General features: G+C 41.7%; 1 protein-coding gene across 8 annotated transcripts in view; it reads left to right on the top strand.

The window, feature by feature from the left end:
* Positions 1 to 21,524, top strand: part of LOC110851116 (homeobox protein cut) — a 124,589-nt gene that overhangs the window by 68,906 nt on the left and 34,159 nt on the right. For 2 of the 8 annotated variants that reach the window (XM_035852704.1, XM_035852700.1), the window contains exon 1: positions 19,759 to 21,120. The exons of 1 other annotated variant lie outside the window; for it this stretch is intronic. In XM_035852704.1, the coding sequence (XP_035708597.1) occupies positions 21,007 to 21,120 (114 nt within the window). In that variant the 5' untranslated portion in view covers positions 19,759 to 21,006. Of the gene's footprint in view, positions 1 to 19,758; positions 21,121 to 21,162; positions 21,498 to 21,524 lie in introns of those variants that run through there. 5 more of the 8 variants (XM_035852702.1, XM_035852699.1, XM_035852707.1 and 2 more) reach the window with 4 other exon arrangements.

Genomic DNA, 21,524 nt, shown 5'->3' with positions numbered 1-21,524 from the left:
ATTGATTACAACCACTTTCTATTGATAGCATGACCATTGATTTCTCATCCCACCCACCCACGTCATCGTCACTTCAGTGGCATATGTACGAACATAATCAAAGTGATAACTACTAACTAGAACACAAAACAAAACATGACATGTCCCAATAATTAAATAAGTATCGCATCATTACCGAATTGAGAAACAGGCCACACAAGGCAAACAGGGAGAGGAGGAGGATTAGGCGTGATTTTGATTGACGTGTGCCCACATCACATCGGCAATCACGATCACCAAACCAAAGTCAATGGGGCAACAAATATGCGTCACTTGATTTTCCTGCCTGCCTGCCTACCTGCCTATTTACCTGCCTATGTACCTATGCACTTCTCGTGGTGGTGGTGTGGTGGGTCACGGGCCAAAGAGCAGAACCAGTTTGTTACCGGTATTGTGTGACACAGGTGAAAAAGGAAGGTCACCATTATAGAAATTAGACTGAATCGGTTAACACTGTAGAAGAAGGATATACGGGAAAAAAGAAGGGCACATGGAATTAAAAGGGGCTGCTGCTCCTGGTTTATTTGCGGGTGTTTCACCCACCAAAAAGACCGTTGCTGGACGTTACACATTATTATGTCTTTTCTTCACTGCGGTTTTAGTGGTTCCTTTTGTTTGTCAGCTTAAGCGAGCAACCACTTTTTCTCGTTTAACTCCCTGCCACCTAATCCAACCTGTCTACCGCTCCCGAACACTTGAATATTGCTCAGCCTGTTTGTGGACAACTTTGATGCTGCGTTATTAGATGAGCACGGTGATTGATCCTTTTGTGGTTTTCCCTCATCTCATTGACGGAAACATACTGTTAAATAATAATGAACAACGATGCACATTGTTAACTTGTCGATCCATCCATCCGCCTATAATATGTTGCTCATTTTATTTATTGTTTTGTCTTTTTTTTCTGCTGGAAATCCTATTGTGTTGTATTGTATAAATTAAATTGTGTGTGTGCTATTGGAAGTTAAGCCGTGGAATTATCATTACCATGAAATAGCAACTGCAATCAATCCACCTGCGGTTGTATCGCGTTATTATTATCGAGTAACTATAAGATTGGCAATTAATTGTTCCATGCGATGATGAAGGTTCAGAGCTATTGTATAATTTATTTGCGCTCCCATATTAACTATCTACTTGTACAACAATACAAATGTTGCAATGCTGGGAAATTTTGTGGTGGCCAGCATTGCATTGCTGCCTCCAATTTAATGGGTTGGAGTGAATTCTGACAAATAAATAATCGAGGGAGATTGAGAGTTGGACCGTAGGCACGAAGGCATTGTGTGTAATTGTTGCTGGTTGACTGGAATGAAAATTTCCGGTGGCAGTTAAAGCACAGATAAATATCAATCATTGCATTATATTATTATTATCGTGCGTATGTTATACGTGAATCCAGGGCAGGAACATGGCCAACCCTTTCTTTTAATTTTAATTGGACTATTCAGAAAAAATATGGCTTAGATATCTGCTGGTGGCAGTTATTGTTTGATACGATTCCACGAAACACAAAAATATCCAAGCAATTGTCTGGTTGGACGTTGACTGCACAATAAATACTTGTTCCTCCTCGTTGTAAATATGGATGAGGCAAGCACAGCACAATAAGTAATGTTCTTATAGATTAGATTTTATTACATCCATCCGTGCAACATTTTATGTTAAAGAGCTAACAATGCCATGTCAAGAATGATACATTCCCAACGACTACGCGTATATATAGATGGCAAGCAAGCAGCTCTCATGCCAGGTCCCGTCTCTCGCAATCATCCGTGATCCTGCTACTTCTATTCGTTCGCCCTTATGCACATTCCGGACAAGTACTTGTCCGTACCACAACTTGTGGATATGGACCAAGTCGTTAAAAGGAATTCAATTTCCCATAATCATAATCATAATAATCAACATAATATGCAGCTCACCATTCAGGCCCGCGACTGAATAACGTACCCTTTCTCTCTCTCTCTCTCGGTGGAATCATCATCATCATCCAGTGCCCACTCTGTAGTATCTGTTTATTTGCTTGCTCTCTCGTCATTTAAAATTACATCCCAACCATGATGATAATTAAGCAAGGGGTACAAAAAGTGTGGCATGTCGATCCATCCACCGCTTTTCTGATCCTCCAACGGTACGACTTTTACCGCACGTGGTGGGTGCATGCGTCCACGTGAAGATTAAAAGAGTTGGTTGGAGATTCTCATTTCTTGCTCAACAACATCAACTTGGTCTTGTCTTCTTTTGACTCTGTCACTAGTCAACAATGGGCCTCGTATAAGTAGCGGATTGAGCTATTATGTCAGTCTTGCTTACACTGATTGCTTAACACGGAAGCGTGGGAGATTGATTCCGTGATGGATTCACTCGTCGTAATGGATACGTGATTGGACATTCAATCAATGAAGAAGACGAAGACGTGTTCTCTCCTCTCCGTTTGACTCGCTCAAAGCGACCGCATCTCGTACCGGTGGTGGATGAATGAGGCGATTAAAAGAGTTTTAGCTCTTTGGATGAGGTGCCATTGAAATGAAGAGAAGAAGACGTTGTGTTACCTCTCTCCGCGTATGGCTTGGGTTAATTGAAAGTGAATTTGGTCCTCAACACTGAGGTACATGATGGTAATGAGGGAGGATTTGTCGGCGGCAACAATTGACCACTGAGGAGATGATGATCTGCACCACTCGCCCGTGATGTGACTTGTTGAGATCAAGAGTTATATGGAGAGATCTGCTTCTTCTGTGGCGTTGGCTGGCCTGTGGTACACGAGTACGAGTATAAATTGCGGTGGTGGTGGTGGTGGTACGTATATCTTTGGGAGGAGAGGCTATGATAATAATAATAATGTGATGATCCTCTCATTGGCGGCTGTGATGCATTCTTCGTGTCTAATGAGTGAGTGGATCGAGCAGGTTGATATTTTCATCAAAGGAAATGACTGGTAGCTGGCGGATCTTGCTTCTCATTAATTGAACAGATCGCCGACATTCAACATTGGTCAAAACTAATAGTTGTGTCACGTTGATCCCTTTGTGGGAAACGGGCATTTCTATTCATTCTTCTTCTTCCCTATAATCGGGCCCACCACCACCACCCCACCATTCACCTCAATCATCTCATCATCATCACCACTATTTGCTTGTTATTATTATAGCAGCTCAGATTTCAGCCATAATTTCTTCGTCTTATTCATCCATCCCTGTTTATTGGCCTAGCTAAATATCCATCTATTTGGTTTGGAGGATATGAGCTATGATGCAGTTGAGAGTTGATTTCCTCTAATACCACCACCATTTCAATGAGTGTCTTCCCATTGTCTTCCATCAACAGGGGTATAATGACAGTGGAACCAGTCATGCCAACCTGCTATATATCATTCACCGAGAAGAGCGACACTGGCTTTTCTTGTTCACAAAAACCAGTGTTTTCTTCATTTCTTGTAAAATCCACAGAACTGCGAACCAAGAAGACGACGGAGCAGACACAGAATATTCGTGTTCCTATGCACATAGTTTTCTTGGGCAGAGTTGCGATGATGAATGGTCTTGCCCAACCAATGGCTCCCGTCACCATAATTTCCTCTTATGACACGACCAAGAAAAGGGTTTGATTTCCTTCGTGATCCACCTGTAGGCAGATCAGTGAGGCGAGGCAGTTGGTCGGGCTGGGAGAATAATGCTTGAGAAGATAAAGTTGGGGAGACGACGGAGGAAGAAGGGAAAGAGTTATTGGTGGTAATAAAGCAGGAATAAATATTGTATCCAGGACCAATGTGAAATTATCCCAATAAAAGAATCAACAGTTGATTCCTTCCTTTTTTGAGAGGGGAGAAGGTGCGACAAACATATTTCGGAGATGATAGATTTACAAAGTCTGCTCTACCTTCGTAGATATTCTACCTTTCTGTTTGACTGAGTGAGTGACGACTACGAAGCTTGATGATGATGATGGTTTGGTTGGTGATGATGAGAAGAGGAAGTGAGGAATCCATCAGCACTTGTTGCCAGAATATTGGGAAAAGGATGACAAATCGAAAAATTTGTTGTTAGTCTGAATGGAAGAGATGACCATATGTCGTGATGCATTGACCAACGTTTTTTCAATTTCGTGATCACTTCTCCCACTTTTATGCAACGATTCTGCTCCGTCTTTCAATTTTTTTGTCCGAGAAGACGACTCTTCTTCTTATTCTTTTTTTCTATCTCTCTCTCTCTCTTATTTCCCCTGAAATTATCCCATTCGTTTCCACCATTATTATTATTATTACTGCTACTACGAAGCAGTCCATTCCACCCCCATTACCCATTCTCTCGTAAGCACTTATTTGGCCCAATCAATGGGATTTTCCTATTGAGACTGCTAAACATAAAGTCAAGAGATACGGGCTGGATTTAACCCCCATTAGCTCAAGAGTCCAAGGGGAAGAAGCAATCATGAATGATCAGCCGAGTGGAACATTCAAATTCAACATTATTCAATTCATCCATTTAAACTATCTCAGCAGTGGGATCGTGTATTGGGCTGAATCCGTCTACTTATTGTTCAACTTGTTTCTGCCATTATTCCTGTGGCGTATGTACCTTTAAATCGAACGTCTTTTGCCAGCACCACCACTGCTGCCAGTTTAATACTTATTTACTTATTGGTGGGCTGGGATTAAGCTGCTGCTGCTCCATTGCATCTGAGGAGGAGATCAAGAAGAAGAAGATGAGAAGAAGCAGAAGCCGTAGTTTATGCATGCTTACCTATTCTGCATAATAGACGTGTTATGCAGATATGGCGGCCGTCGTGAGTGGTGGCAGGCAGGAGCTCAATTTTTATTTGTGCCTTCGAATTGTAAATGTAGAACATGTCTGGAGGAAATGGCCACGAATGAAATTTTTATTGTCTGGCATACCTTGATTGAAATATTCATTGGACATTTAAATGCTTTAAGTGCGCAGTTGACTTAAGTTTATTGTTCTTTTAATGTTGTCTCTCTATTTACCACTCGTTCCGATATGTGCTCCTGTCTTGTGTCCGGGGTGTAATATTCTCGTGTGCGTATACATCCTCGTGTCAATTCCATTCTTAAAGTCGCTATGATACCGTGAGCCTTTTATATTCGTGAATGGTTTCTGCTTATCAAAAAAATAAAAGCATATTCTTCTCTGTCGGGTGGTCCCATTGAGAGAGTTATTTGGCCGTGAGCTAGTAATGGGCACATAACTTTTGGTCTTTCTTATTCCTCCTGCCGGGAATCAATCTTGTTGTAAATAGTGTAAGAGAAAGTGAGTGTGTGGTGTGTTATTATGGAGAGAAAGTGAGAGAGAAAGTGTGAAGAAGGAGAGGATTGGAAAAAGGTCAAGAGCCGTACGAGCGGTGGGGCAAGAGGAGACGACGACGACGAGCTTGGAGATTGATGGAGGGTTGGGAGTGACAGGCGGACGGTGGTGGGACGGGGCGTGGGGGCAGGGTGCATGTAAAAATGGGAAAGATAGGAGAAAGTAGGTGGTGGTGGTGATGGTTGTATTGGATAAGTTGCGTGTATGAGATGATGATGGTTGTTTGGTCCGGAGGAAGAAGAAGAAAGCGAAACGAAGAAGGTATGAGAAAATAAAATCGATGAAGAAGAGAAGAGTTGAAGGAAGAAGAAGAAGAACAGAACAAGTTGGTCGGTGGTGGTGGTGGTGGAGGTGCAGTCTGCGCTGAAGACGATCGTGTCTGAACGTCTTCAGCGCATGTTGGGCAAGTCGATCAGCCAAGATATAGCGATCGATTTTTTCGGGAGCAGCCAGATTCGTCGATTTTCTTTTTTCAGCCTAAAGGGGTTTCACCCAACGCTCGGCTGGTTGAAGCGATTGGAAAGTGACCGAATCGATTGGGCATGCGAAGCACGGCTTTCCAATCACAGCAGCGTCTAGCTCATTTTTGCGCATCACCTGCCTATCACTTCTCATAGGTCCTACAATTTTTATCCCGTCCCTGCTTTCTCCACTTTCTCCAGCCTTCCTTCCTCCTCTCTCTCTCTCCGCCATCCCTGCTAATTTCCATCATAAATCCCAACATCTCCAACGTCGTCGTCTCAAAACTCTTCTTCCAACAGACGTCCACTACTGCAGAGCAGAGCTTCATATAGGTACATACCTCAGAGAACAGCCTGCTTTCCCCGTGAACTCGCAGATAATTGCCCTTATCCTTGCGAATGACCTGCTTTTTATGGAAATGGGACCTAAAGTAGCTGCATTTAATGACAAGTGCTTCCCATCCTTGTACATCATTCCATGCACTCTAATAAAATAACGTGGATGCTGCTGCTGCTGCTGCTCAATGTTCCGTTGATTCTACGTCATATTTTGCACCAACACAAATGTGTATACATACACACGAAATCATGTAGATTTCCAGTGTTTTGTTCTCATCTCACCCGTACATTACACACAGTCGTCCGCAGTTGTAGTAGTTGCAGTAGAAAGCAGCCCAACGCATCCAGTCCTGTCTCCCTGTCGCCCCTCTTTTTCAACTTATAAATATTTGAGAGATCAGCCAAATGCAAAATAAGCCAGTTTGAGACATTTATGTCAACATATGTATGCATATTTAGGCCCGACTTCGGTTCGTTATCGGTGATGGAGGATCTTTGAATCTTCCCCAAGTGGACGTGATGTCTCAAACTGGAAAGCAATCAAATATTCATGCTCCACCACCACCACCACCACCATCCAAAAACTTTCACATTAGTCTCTTCCTCCTCCTCCTCCTTTTAGAAATACATGGAAAATACGTCCCAGAGAAAGACTCGATATTTTTCCGTCCTTACAACAACTACATACATAAACTGCAGATTTGGTCAAAAAACCCTTCCGTATCGTTCCCTGCATCTCACTCATGGGGCACTTTATGCACTATGTATGTATGCATCCATACATATGTAACTGCCTCCTCCTCCTTGATGAGTAAATACGCTTAGTCGAAGGAAATGCAAATATAAGAAAAAGAAAGTCGACGAGAAGGAGAAGGACTGCTGACTGAAAGCATGAGCACTTACTTATCCTTGCCAACATCATCTCCCATGTTGTTTACTTGTCCTGATGTGCACATACATTCATACGGACACATTTTCCTCCTCGAAAAAAGATGAAATGGAAGGGAAAATGTGGTTCAACAGTTGACATATTCCTGCACCAGGCTCGCCTTCCGTGAGTTTTCTTATCGATTATGAGACCAGAGGAGGCGGAAGGAAGGGAAAGGAACGAGCAAGAGTTGCATCTGACTGAAGGGAGCTTACTTAGATTCAAGTGAATTTTTAAAAAATTAATGTGCCCTTCGCTTCCACTTCTACGAGATGTAAGAGGAGGAGGACGGAACGGTAGCCGAGTATGTAAATGTAGACAATGGCATGATGGAATGGAGGCATTATGGAGTATCTCCTCCGCTCCAGATCTTGTAACATCCATCGGTTGTTGGTTTGTTGTTGTGGGCTGGTGAAAAGCTGCTGGGTGGGAAGACACACTTAATGGGGAGCATAACATCCGAATCGACTTTGTAATAAGTAATAAAGAAGAGAGAAGTATTGCATTATGAAAGGAGGCAGAAGGAAGTTTGTGATTCATGTTGGAAGAGCTACACGTTCCATCACATCGCATTGGTTAGGTTAGTTGTTGGGGTTGTGTGGTGTAAGTGAGTCTCGTCGGGTAAAAGTACACCCGAAAGGACGCTGCTCAAATTGCTTTTGTCACACAATAACTTTTTCACTTCTTGAAAATTGGTTTGTCAAATGCCTATGTTTCACTATACTGGGTCTCTTTCTCTCCAAAAGCTTTTGGCTTGGTGGTTGTGTTGGTAATTCCAAACACGGGCCAGAGCTGTTAGTCTTTGGGCGGATTCTTCTTACCAAATACCAATTTCCCTTTGGAATTATATTGCTCCGCACAAAAAATGACAACAAAGACAATGAAGAAATTTCCCTCCGTTTGTTCCGGTGCAAATTAATTTTCTTCTTCTTCTACTCGAGAAAGGGTGCCAAGTGGGTGGGTAAAAGTATTCATTCGTCGTAGAGTGCGAAAGGGTAGAGATTTAGTGCTTAAAAAATTCGTCCGGGTCGCAGATATGACTAATAAATCCGCTGATTGCGATTACTCTTTTCCATACATACACTTACCCAATTGTGAGGTGGGTGACATTTACATATTGCACAGATATATGCATAAAAAACCGTGGTGGTGGTGGTGTCATATAGGAAAATGAGCTTCTCCGAAGTAATAAATGTCTGTCTGGCTGAACGCGTATGAGTGAGGAGAGAGAGGTTTGACAGGGACTTGGAAATTTTAAATTGCTTCAACAGAAAGGAGACACACGAAATACGGAAATACTTTTTTCTGTTGGTAATGCTGCTCCTGCTCCTGCCGTACCTCTCGTTTCAGCTCCTTTAAATTTGATTAAGCCAGAAGTTATTTAGTTTGTCGAACTTTTTCCTCTTTTTAGATTGTTGGATTGAAATTGTTTGTGTCGAGGCTGGAAATTGAAACTTGAAATGTGGAAGAGTGAGATGATGAGAATAAGGGAATGAGGTGTGTCTCAAGTACATAGGCTCACCTTCAAATTGAGCTCATCTAACAGTTTGTTTGCTGCTGGGTTGTATTGATGCACATATTTAAGTAAGTAGCTGTTCTGTTGTTGTTGGTGGTTTGGTTGGTGGCGTGGTGTTTGATAAAAATAGCTTTCTCTCGAACTCTTCCATCTCCAGCTTGGTTTTTGGTGCGGGTACACATCGAAGACGAAGAAGAAACGAGTTTTGAGTAGGATCAAGTAATTGAGCATCTGTCAGGAAGAGATCGATTCCAAGCAGTTTCCTGACACGTTAAAAATATTCCAGGTAAATTTGATGAGAGGGAAGTCGACGTTTGAAGTTTTGACAGAAATCCAATTTCGAAAAATGACAGCAACTCGTCAGAATCGGACGAAGGGACGACTTTGCTGCCGTGGTGGATGAATAGGTTTGCGTTATTGGGAGGTACCCTGCACATGGACACTTGATGATGTGGTGTGGTGTTCCTTAATTCTTCGTCTTCCTCTCTCCTTACAGGAGGTGGTTCTCTGGTTGGTGGTGATGGTGAGCTAAGATATTTTTTTATTCATGGTTTGGCTACAAATGAACAATCTCTTTTGAGCAAGCTAACAACTTAGATAAACGTTATTGTTATTATCGTCATTTACAAAAAACCTGGCCAACCTGGCAAAATACCAGCAAGTATTATGATATGCATATGATACGTATATAGTAGCTCCTTTATACTCACTACATACAATGTATATAGTATGCATAGCTATGTATCTTGATATCTATCTACCCACCAAGTAAGCAGGCAGGTTAGGGGACTCACTTCATCTTGCGATAATAATAATAATAATGGCAGCAATAATAATAATAATTCTCTTTTTTAATTCTGCCAGCAATTATTTCTCTTCTCTGCGCTCTGCTCTGTGCAAAAACAGCAATTAATGAAGAATAGAAACCATATAGAGGGGAATGAATTTGTTGTAATATGCACTCAAAACCCTTTCGCTCCTGAGTTGGCGACCCAGATCAAGTGGGATTGACCATTTTTACTTATAAACACCACCCCAACTCTCTCTCTCTCTCTCTTCATTTGTCTCTCTGCAAAACAAACAGTAGTGACTGAATTTCCATACGGGTTGACAAAATTGGACGGATAGAAGGGCCACCGCTGGGGCTGGAAGCGAAGGGACGAAGGAAAGGAATGTTGCTTGGCATGCGGCGTAATGTAATTGAACGTGGAGACAGTGATGATGGCAGTTAGTTATTTTGGAGAAGTTGGAAATTTTGGAGTATTGGATGGAGGAAGAGGACGAGTTTTATGAAGACAGTGTGAGAAGAGATAGGAGGACCATGTGTAAGTGCGGATGAGGAGAAATAAAGTAAATTCAGGGAGATGTTGGTTGGTTGGTGCATAGTTTGGCTGCTGCTGCTGCCCGGATGGGAGAAGAAGAGAGAGAAACAAGTAAACGGGAGAGACGTCGGAGAGGACAATTAAAAAGGGAATTAATTACATTTAATTATGCTATCATATACTCTCCCTCTCTCCTCTCCTCCTTTTATCTATTGTCATTGAGAACAAAAAACGGGACACTCTTCAAAACTTTTTGAGCTCTGATATTGTTCCAGTTGACTCTGTTGGTCTTCATCAGATTAGAAACTTTTTCATGGCCCACACATCTCTCCGTCGTCGTCGTTCTTCTATGTAGCACGACGACGACGATACGGAGACCACCACTGCCAACCCGAACAAGGACTAGGACGAGGAATATAATATCAAAAGAATCCTCGTCCTCGCTTTCTCTGCCTCTCTTCTTCTTGTTTCGTATCCATCTTTAATAATTTCTAACACAGGAAACCAGATCTCGTTTCAGACTTTCTTTGTCTTCTTAATTCCGTCGTCATCTTCCACTGATTGTGACTTTCTCCTGTCTCACCTAACGGCTTTCATTTCCTCATCAAATTTTAACTTAACGTCCCTGAATAGGAAACCCGTAGACTTTAATTGCAGACTAAATTATCCTAGAAAAATGAGTTGGCTTAACTGCTGTATTTTCTCTCTGGCTCTGTACAACCAATGGGTTTCGTACAAAGCCGTACTGCATCACCACCACCGTAATGCACCAACTTCGTACAATACATATTTTTGATGAGGTTATTCAGTAAAACGGACATGATTGCAGTGAGTGTGCAAAAGTTGACTCAATTCTCCCCATGCAGTAAACATGATGCCATCACTGATCATCATGCTGACTAATTGTCAATCGTACAACGAGTACAGTGTAGAGAACACCCCAGCAATTATTGTTCTTTGACACCACTCCCCATATTCTTGTGCATATCGGTAATGTAGTCGTATATATGTACGTAGTGTCAGGAGTGCAGCGGTGGTGGTGGTGGGACGTCAAATCTCCAACTTGCATGAACTGTGACGGGAAATCTTAATTTCGCTAAGAGGTGGTTTCATTCAGACTCGTAAGTTTGAGCCTGATGGGAATTTGCATACACGGGGAACAAGCGGGGAGTGATAGACAGGACAGACAGGGATTCGGATCCAGATAACGGAAGGCAGTTGTCAAATTGGGTGAGTTTAAAATGGATTGAACAATAATACTTGAACTCTACTCAAAGGTGGCCAGCAAAAGCCATGGATGTAGCTAACTATACATATTATTATTATTGCCTTCACTCACTCACTCCATCGCCCTTGACATTTCTCACACGAAACTACTACGTGCCTCAGATCAGAAAGTAGCGTAATTCTCCAATTGGGAAACTTACCTATAATAAACTGCAACATTTCTCTCTCGCCGTGGAGAGATTAACATTTTCAGATGTAGACCACCCACCCACCTGCCCAACGATGCCTCCTGCTCCTTGTCCTCTCTCCGGTTCGAAGAGCATATTATCCTCGTTGCATTGGGAGGAAGAAGAAAGCAGTGCATGCAGAAGTTGGTTGAGAACTCTGCTGCTTTCCTTATTCTTAGCCTCCGCCGTGCATTGTTACGGCCAAGTTCATCGTGACGGAAACGCATATAAATGTTGTAATATCACGATTGCGTGAAGTGCATCCAGTTGATGATGAGATCTTGGCTGGAGGATATACTGTACAACATACATGCAGCTGGTTGGTTGGCTGGCTAGCTTGCAATTTCATACCCGTGTGTATTACATCTCCTTGATTTCACCACCACTAAAAGCTGCTGCCCTGTTTCTGCAGCAGTGTTAGTGAACGTATCTTCTGTTGATGTGTATGTAAGGCGGTGGAAGATGAGAATAAAGTACGAAATATCCCAGTGTGTGCATGTTCCGTTGCATGTTATGACGAGGGAGTAGTAGCAAAACAGTTATTGTACGTATGTATGCATACATAGTGGCGAGAGAAGGCTTTCCTTTGTCTGCTGCATGGATAGCACTCTCTCTCTCTTTCCAAACTCTGTGAAAGCAAAGGTTTCTGAATTATGCATCATTTCATTAGTGTTTCAGCTTTCCAATTTTTCTCTGCTTTATGGATGTCTCTCTCTCTCTCTCTCTCTCCTCCATTGCTTCTGTGCATCTCAAATCCTGAGCCAGCCAGCCAGCCTGAAAACGGAACTCTCTGTGTGTCCATCGTCCGTATCCTCTCCGGACGACTGTAGGCAGTCCTTCTTCCTTTATTCTTATGTACTTGCTTTCACTATATTTATACGCGGCCGGGTGTGGTGTGTTTACTTTGTGCATGATTTCACAAAAGCAAAGTCTGGCTGTCTTGGTCTTTTGGATGGATTGGTAGTTGAGCTACTTTCATATAATCCACACTTGGTTTCCTTCTTCTCGACAGGAATTGGCAAGTCTTTTCTCTTCATAGGAATTTTTATTGCGAGCATATAATATTTTGTGGTTGACAATTGAATAGTTTGTGTGGCGTCGTTATTCACATGCATGCATACACCTTCTTCTTCTTCTTCCTCCCTGATATTCAATGGCAAACATATCACTCTTTCCAAGTTTTTGACACAACAATTGACAATACGTGTGCACCATCGTCATGTAGAGAGAGAGACCTAGCTCACTCACCTCTGTGCATGTGAATATAAAGAAGAATCGTATTTGGGCCCGGTTCAAATTTTCGTTAAACATTTGAATTGAATTTTTCTTTTACTGGTTGACATTTGCATACTCATTTTTATTGTGAGTTTGATTGTGACATAACTTCACTGGGAATGGATGAGAGTGAGTGCAGTGCAGCATTGATATTATTTTGAGCTGGGAAAACTAATACGTAATTGGTAGTAGTGGGACAGACACCCAATCCCTTCACATTTCCTACATACACACACAAACAATACCGTCATGCATACATATTGCTCAATGTGATGTGAACTATTCAATTCAATTCAGCTTCATTTCCATCTTGAATGTTTTAGACGTGATTTCATTCGCCAAACTGAATTCATGCGACCCAAGGAAGAAGAACGGAACGGAACAGCTACTACTACCTATTCAATCATATAAGATGATGAATATCCATGCATGCATTATACATACGGGCACATATGCAAATGTCAATACTACACTGAAGGGTTGCTCATACCGAACCATTGCGTCCCAAAAGAACATAACAAATTAATGTTAAATGTGACATTATTATTTCCCTCCTCCCCACACGAACGTAGGAAAAGCAACCCTTCCACCATGCATGTAAAGCTCTCCACTTGTATTCATCTTCCCAATATTTATTGTAACTCTTTCATTTGTTCTCTCTCTCTCTCCGATCCGCCGAGCAGTGTTCCGTCCGAGGCCGGATTTGCATATCCGTTCCGTTCCTCCATCTCTTCTCTCCCTCTGCTCCTCGAAATCTTTAATCCGAAACTGCCATTCTCATCTCAACCACCACAAGTCGCCTCGCCTGGAAATGAATGAATTCCTCTCCTCAATCCTCATGCCAATTCTTCTTCGACTGCTTTCTTTTCAGGAACGGAACTCAATTCTTCTCGACGAATTTAATCACATGAATTTTAATTTTCTTGGATCTCAGGTTGGTTCTGTGTTTCCAATTTCGCAATTTTCTTCTAAAGACATGTATGTAGATAGAAGATATTCAAAGTGGGAGAGAGAAAGGGTGTGCGTGACAGTGGTGGTGGTGGTTGGAGAAGGAGAGGGAGAGGGGCAGTTTGCGAGAAATCAGTGTCATGGGCCTGAATTCAAGGCTTAGCTGTAGGGCGAAAAACTCAAGATCAACTCAGCATCTGCAGAGTTTGGAGCTCTCGTACTTTCTCGTTCAAATGTCCCGTAGATCTCGGTGTGGATATGTAACCAAACCACCCTTCTTGTTCTTCTTCGGAGAGAGAGAAGGGCAATGCAGTGCTGGCTGCGCTTTCATTTCATCTGCCTTGCTGGAAAATAATAATAACACGGAAACTGGACGAGTGGTGGTGGTTTGGTGGCTGGAGTATCGAACTGCTGCTGTCTCATCCGTACTTTCTTCCGCTTTTGCTCCACTTATTTCTGCAAAAGGGTCGTTTTGACACATTTCGCGGACCACTTTCCCCAGAAAATGGGATGGTACGCACATTTTTAGGTGCATAAGTGTGCAGGTGGAAATTGTCGATGGGAATATTCAAGTAAATATGACGACGAAGAAAGTGTGATGCAGAATGAGATAATGAGAAATATGCGACTATGCAAAATGAGGGAAAGGGTTACAACTAAATTGTTGATGTAGCAGTGAAGCAAGTGTTGTTGCAGATGCGGCGACGACGACGACGACGACGACGGAAAAAGGCCGGTGACACGGTGCTGGTGACTGAACAAGAGAGCGCCTTGTTGTAAAAGTTAGCCATCATCATCCCCACTCCCGGCTGGTGAACTAATGATGATGGAACATTATAATGAGCTGATGCTAGCTGAGCCTCAGATCCCTGTTAATTATCTCAATTTCAAGTGTAAAATGGATTGACCCATGATGATTGTTGAGCAAGATTAGGAGAGAAAACACGCGACGTTTGGTCCGAGAGGTAGATACGCATAATCACAAAACAAGAAGTGTCGTTTCCCCCGAGAAGATATTTAAAATGTCAAAAGACTTCTTAATCCATAACGTATCTCTCCGCATTTAGAGAATCTTCTTCTGGGTGCACATGTCATGTCGTAACATTTGGTAGGTTGGTTGGTTACATACTTTACTTGTTGGTGATAAGCATCCGGTGGACGGACTAACTCTTGACTTTGTGTCCGCTTTGTTAACGTTCTCTCTAAAATCATTATCCCTCTAAGATAAATAATGGAATGAGCGAGAACGGTAAGTGAGTCGGGTTGTTTTTTTAATTTCGTTGGAAATGCGAGATTTTCTTCAGGTAGTTTTTTGGAGAGAGACGACTCGTGTAAATAATCCACTTAAGAAATCATACAGACTTTAATCTTGTTTCTCATTTGTAGACGATAATATGTCATACCATCAAAGCAACTTTGCATTCATTAGTATTGTCCAGAAGAGAAGAAGATGAGTTTAAAGAACTCTTTCTCATTCCTCCTCCCGTTTAATGTCTCTAAGACTTGCTGTGCAGATGGGGAATGAAAATATGAAAATATGTCGTAACACCGGCACGATATAGGTGAGTGCAGTTGAGGGAATAATGGGAAAAAATGTTGATTTGCCCAACTCGGCTCCTTCATAATCATAAATTTAGGATTTGCCAGAAAAAATAATGAAAGTCTTTCCTCTCGGGATTACGCCTTGCTCTCCGTGTGACGAAGATGCTGCTGCCTGGTTGACAAAGTTCTTCTCTGGCCCAAAAGAACATAAAGTCCTTCTCTGATTTACTTAATTCTTTGTCTTGTTAAGCTCTTGTAGCGGAAAAATTGTTGTGCTCATGGAGATGACGCCTTATGTAGGTACGTGGTATAGCTATGCACACGTATCATAATAATGGAATTATCCGTGTATGTATGTATATTGTTACATTGCCTGCCTGCCTGAGAAGTATGTTCTATACGATTTTGTTCGGATGGTCGCACTTTTTCTTATTGTTAGTCAAGTTGAAAAATCTGATAATTTATTAAATGCTGATCGTTATTAGTAGTAAATAGCACATTGTGCTGCACAAGTAGTCATTTAGCTATTAAATCTACTTATCAAGGAAAAAGTGGTGCTATTACTTGGCTCGGAGGTAGTCCCAGAGTTGGTTGGTGGAGGCTAAGCATTATTCCTCCTAATAATCAACACTTGGGTAATAATGCAGATTATTATGAAGTGCCACTAGTCCCAAACTCCTTGCAACGTCTTGATTGGACTTGGCAGCAGCAGCAGCACATCACGGCAAAAGGAATAATTCGGTTTGATGTGCAACAGGGTGAGAAGAATGTCATGCAGTCATCAACAACGCTTACACATATCACTACCAACCAGCTTATTTCATGTACAGCAGCACTCCTACCCGTTGAAATGGATGGCATGTTGTTGGAAGGACTGGGAAATCTGCATAGCAAATCAGGGTGATCATATCTTTTTGGCTAAATGATTTATTTCACAAAATCAGACCGAAGACAAGTTCAGTGTACTCAGTTTTTGCGAGTGAGCAACGACGAGTGTCTTCATTGGCTTGATGGTTGCTCGCAGGTAGCCTCCTCGTCTCAGTAGTGACAAAACTATTCCTTCTTTAGAGGGTGGCAATGAGATTGGCAAAAGGTGGAGAGTAGCCCAAAGTATGAAGTATGTAGTGGTGGCGATATAGTAAAACTTAGCGTTGGTGGTGTCATCGTCATCGTCGTCGTTGTGTCTTTGTCATGCAACATCTGAAATCTCGGTTGCAATCGTCGTCGTTGTCCTCGTCATGAGACTGAATCCATGCAACAATCCAACCAAGACGGTAAAAGTATACATACAAGAAGCGCTCTAGTCCAACATCCGTTCAATTCCTCCACCTTATTATTTATTCCTACTTTTCCATAGTCTATAATAACCGCATGTCTTGTGAAGAAAATGAACAAAAACAGGAGCAGCACAGTCACTCTTTTGGTTCACGCACTCTATTTATTTGCAGCGTTTAGCAATATCTACATACGTAGCGTTGTAGTCGTCATAACCGTGGCATGCAGACTTATCATTATTACGCTCAACAACTTGGAGCAATTAACCAGTCAAAATTATTAGAATTGACAACTTTTGTGATCCGAGTAAAAAAAGAGGTATGCGTGGTGTACATATATTTTAAATATTTTTTGATATATTATACAGCATGGAGGTGGATGGAAGAGGTAGGTAGCGCAACCAAATGCTATGTACGTTCAACCTTCCATCAGTCAACCAAAGAACCAACGAAAGAACGCGAAACCTATATGGGTCCTGAGCACTATCTCTGAATTTAATTATACTCATGCATGACAAGAGGGCAAAAAGACAAGAAACTCAAAAGAATTGAATATGGATAGCGTGCCATTACTCATGAGAATTTCATCTTTCTAGAAGAATAAACACACAAAAGTCGTCGTATTAACTAACTAAATATTATTAAGAGTATTATAAAAGTTAGTGGTTGGACGACGACGACGACGACGGAAGCAGAGCGTTGTAGGAACAAGGCAAGGAAAAAGCAAAGTCACAATAAGCACTATTATTCATATTATTATTGCTCATTGCAATTTGATCACTTCAAAACCCCAACCAGAGATACGTACTTCTCGGTTGGTATTATCATTATTAATGCTAATGAGTGCTATATCCATTGGTTGCCTATTGTCTTGCATTTCTTCATTGCCATCGCGTCACTTAAGTCGTTGGATAATAATTCCATGATGATTAAATATTAAGACTAACTAACTAACCAGCCAAGCATTTAGCTCGTATAATTGCCTTAATCCTTGCATACATATATTTAGACACACACATGAAATAATAACAATAATGACAATAATGCATGCATGCGATTGTTCGTTTCCTTTTTCGATGACAAAAATAAATGATCATTTGTTCCTCCGTGAAGGAAAACATATCAAAATAAATGTCAGCGTAGTAGAAATCAGAATAATCAGACAATTCGCGCAGCAACAAATCACAAATAACGGAGGACGAGAAGAAGAGAATGCATGCATACACAACTTAAAACCTGAGAGGTATGTGGATATGTACGTATATCAACTGGGTTGTAAATGTAGAGAGAACGACCACTATTGCGAGGAGTGAGAGAGGATGTCAAAAGTCAAATATCTCACATAAGGATGGTTTTATTGAGGCTTTATGGTCCTAATTAAATGTTACTTTGGCAGTTAATTTCAATCAATGGATATATAGTGCGGGAGAAACCGTATTCTTCTTCGCCTTGTTCATTACTTTTTGTTCCTCCTCCTGCAATGACGACTCATTAGACTGCACTTCTTCCTCCCCACTTCTTCTTCTCATAATACACCAAAGTTTGTTAGTTTAATCAAGAAAATGACTATTGGAGGACTATATTGGTGGAAAAGTTGTAAAGTAATAACGGACGGATGGAGATACACAGGCCGGAGTCTGGCTGGGTGTCAGGTTTCATACGTACGAAACTTTTCTTTAAGAGTTTCTTTGCCCGATCTTAAAATATATGCCTTTTCGTTTTTAATAGGTACATACGTGCACACGTAGAGAAGAACGAACCGACTTTATCGGGTACACACGTTCTGAAAAACTGACTCAAATAGCACCTAGGCAATTAGCGAAAAAAACTCGCCGTTTAATAAAGTAAAATGACTTATGTGTGTAGGTACGTGGAAAATGCAGTGGATGAAAAAAATACCATATAAAGCAAGCTCAACTTACATACATATACTTTCCTTATAGATAATATATGATTTGGTGTGTGTAAAAATGAATGATTTAACCACCACCATCATACATGTTACATACATATTACGTGATACAAACGTGCATATGGTGGCTGATAAGACAAACTTATCTCTCAAGTTCAACGAATGCTTCTACTTCTTCTTCTCAGGTTATATACTTACTTCATTCACAACCGAGTCCAGTAGTAGTAATTCATCATAGAAAGTGGCGAGTGTGTACGTATGTAGATCAGTACATGCACGTTTACTTATGTACATGGGCTGCATGCCTCTCAATCAATTCCATTCAATATGAGGCAATTATTGGTAATTCGATACGATCTGTGGCAATAAATGGTTGATTTTAACGACAAATATCATTAAGCTCTCGACGGCAGCAGTTTAAAGTAATCCTATATCTTTCATGAAATGAAAATGGTCCGACCAACCAATTACATATTCTGATCTCATATTCCCTCTTCTTCGTCGCGTCATCAGGGGATTTTTATGACTGCATTGAGATCTCAGATATTATTGACCATTTATTATTTCTATCCCACGCCACATTTAAGTAGTTTCCAAGTGGAGCTACTTACACGAAATCAATAAACTGAGGTAATATGATCAACCGATAATGATAATGATCTCGTCAAGTTCAAAGATTACAAAATATAATTGGTTCTCGATTGATCCATCATCAATGCAATGCCCTTGAATCCTTGACCAGGAGAAGGAGTCGAGATTGAGATGATTTCTGCTTGTCGATGATCAATATGATGATCTTATCCAATACTTATCTTCCTGTTTGCACACGGAGAGAGAGAGATTTGTAGAAGAGAATGCGTATTCTATATAAAAGTAAAGTATGTTGGCTGGCTATTTAACGAGTCTTCTTATCCCGGAGGAGCTGGGCAAGGTTTTTCTCTCTTTTCCTTCCTTCCGTCCAAAGTGTGTGAGTGTGTGTAGTGTGTGTAGTGCGGGTGACCCTGAAGTGGGTGTGTCAGGCCTGGATTGGAGGAGGACTTGACGTCGCCTCGTGTTCCAGCACGGCTGAGGGCTGGGAGTAGAGTGAGTTGTGGTACTGGTGGGGGTTGCGTGTTGTTGTTGTGTCGTTCTCTCTCCGGGGTGCACCTTCCTAGGTCCTCTGCTTTCGCCTTGGCTGCTGGGTTTGGTTACAAATCCTCCACCCTTTGGGTCGGTCTTTGCCTCCAATCCGGGAATCAATCCGGGTTCCAAGACATGCGCCCGCTTCTTATTTCCTATAGACAATTTCTGATCAGATCGACTGATCGGTCGGCCCCCTTCTCTCCTCTCAGCCTGAGAGATCATCGAGAAGGAGAGGGGGCTGCTCTCAGTCAGTCAGTCACTTACTCTGCTTTTTTCCCAGCCGTGGATCACTTCTTCCTGTGCCAGAAGAGCCAGGCAGGCAGAGAGTTGTTCCTATATTGACAACCCCGATTGGAGAAACGAACGACGTTGGTTGCCGTACTTGAGGAGTTCAGTTCTCACTCTGGCTCCGAGCTAAACTCATGTCCTACTCCTCAACGGCTCGCACAAACTACCCGTCTCAACTTCCCCACCCCAACAACATTTCTACACCATTGTTGCGTTGATCTCTCCAGGCGTGGAAGGAGTAGTACCTCTGTGGGACGAGGTACATACAGTACCAGAAAAAGCAGTACCTCTCCACTACCACCACCAGTAATAATAATCAGCAGCAGAGTACAAGTCAGATCACCATCACCTCTGTATAATACGACTCTCAACCACTGCACTGTAGCGGTGGGATAACAACCACCAAACCAACCATCTCTCGTCAGTTCCCTTCTGATGAGCCTCGTGTGTTGACTCACGAGCGGACGGTCACTTTGTAAGGACTGCTACATAAACAGAGTCCGATAATAGGAGGACTTGTCTTTTAAGACAGTTTAATAAAACGCGTGGATAAAAATTGTGAGGAATTTGTACATCACTTTTTTTTGAAGGAAGAAGAAATCGACAAGTTGAGATAATGAGATTAATTTAGACCAGCTACACATATTCATTCGGCTGAGCTGGGTGCTGCTAAAAAGTGACAATCAAAACACAACACAGGTCTCTCTCATCATCAACATTGAAACGGTTTTACTTACTTTTACCGTAACACTGTTTCTTCTGGTGTGGTCAGGAGGAAGGAAGGAAAGACGGAAGTGTAGAGAGTGGACATAACAATTTTTTTAGTGTGCAACTATATTGGTGGTTAAATTGTCCAGTGGATAAGAATTGATTCAGAGTGAGTAGATAGTAAATCAGCAATTAGTTACAATTAGCACTTGGTTCGAAAAAGACAAAAATTACTGAAACTGAAACCGACAGTATTTCCGTGAAAGTATTATCGTCATTCTTCTCCTCCTTCTTCTCAGAATTCATTCACAGCAACAACTTTCCCTTACAACAAAAATAAGAAACTGTTCTACTGGAGAAGAAGAAAGTGTTTACATCCCGAGAAAAAAGTTATAATATGACCCAACAACCACACCGATCAGTGAACCATTCCTGGTATAATTGTAAAAATAGTAAGAATAATTTTTCCCGTCGAACCATCCTCACTGGTTTGGCAGCAGGGTGTGCAGCAGAAGGAGAAGACTTAGTTTTGGTGTGATAAGCACGTTCGGTAAATGAATCTCAGGACCGTTTTTCGGGTTTCTCATGCTGACCGGGACTTAGGGAACGAGGTATGGAGAGGAAGAGGCAGCTCTGACTTCCTGGCTCAACATCATCGACTTTATCATGTACACACAAAATATTTACCTCAACTTTTATCACCTACACCACACCCACCCACCCATCTCCACCCACTCACCCAAGTTTAACATCTCCTAATGCGAAGAATATAATAATTTGCAGCAGCAGCAGTATTAAATAAAAATCCGTAGGCGGAGAGAGTGTTAAAAAGTTTCAAAGTTTTTTCGGAGAGGAGAAATCAGTGAGAAATAACAGTTGTTTTTGTTGGAAAGTAAAAATATAAGAGAAAAGTCCAAGAGGAGGAGAAAATAAGGGGATGTTTTGTCGAAGGGTGGATTGAGCTGGGAAATTGGGATATTGTTGGATGGGAAACTCGAGACGAGTAATGTTGCTCACACCCAATCACTCAATCCTTACACAGATGGTACAGTAAAATCAGTCTCACTTTGTA

Source organism: Folsomia candida, unplaced genomic scaffold, assembly GCF_002217175.1.
Source record: "Folsomia candida strain VU population unplaced genomic scaffold, ASM221717v1 Fcan01_Sc006, whole genome shotgun sequence".
NCBI classification, from domain to species: domain Eukaryota; kingdom Metazoa; phylum Arthropoda; class Collembola; order Entomobryomorpha; family Isotomidae; genus Folsomia; species Folsomia candida.
The sequence above is the reverse complement of the archived record's forward strand: the minus strand, read 5'-3'. Positions and strand labels throughout refer to the sequence as shown.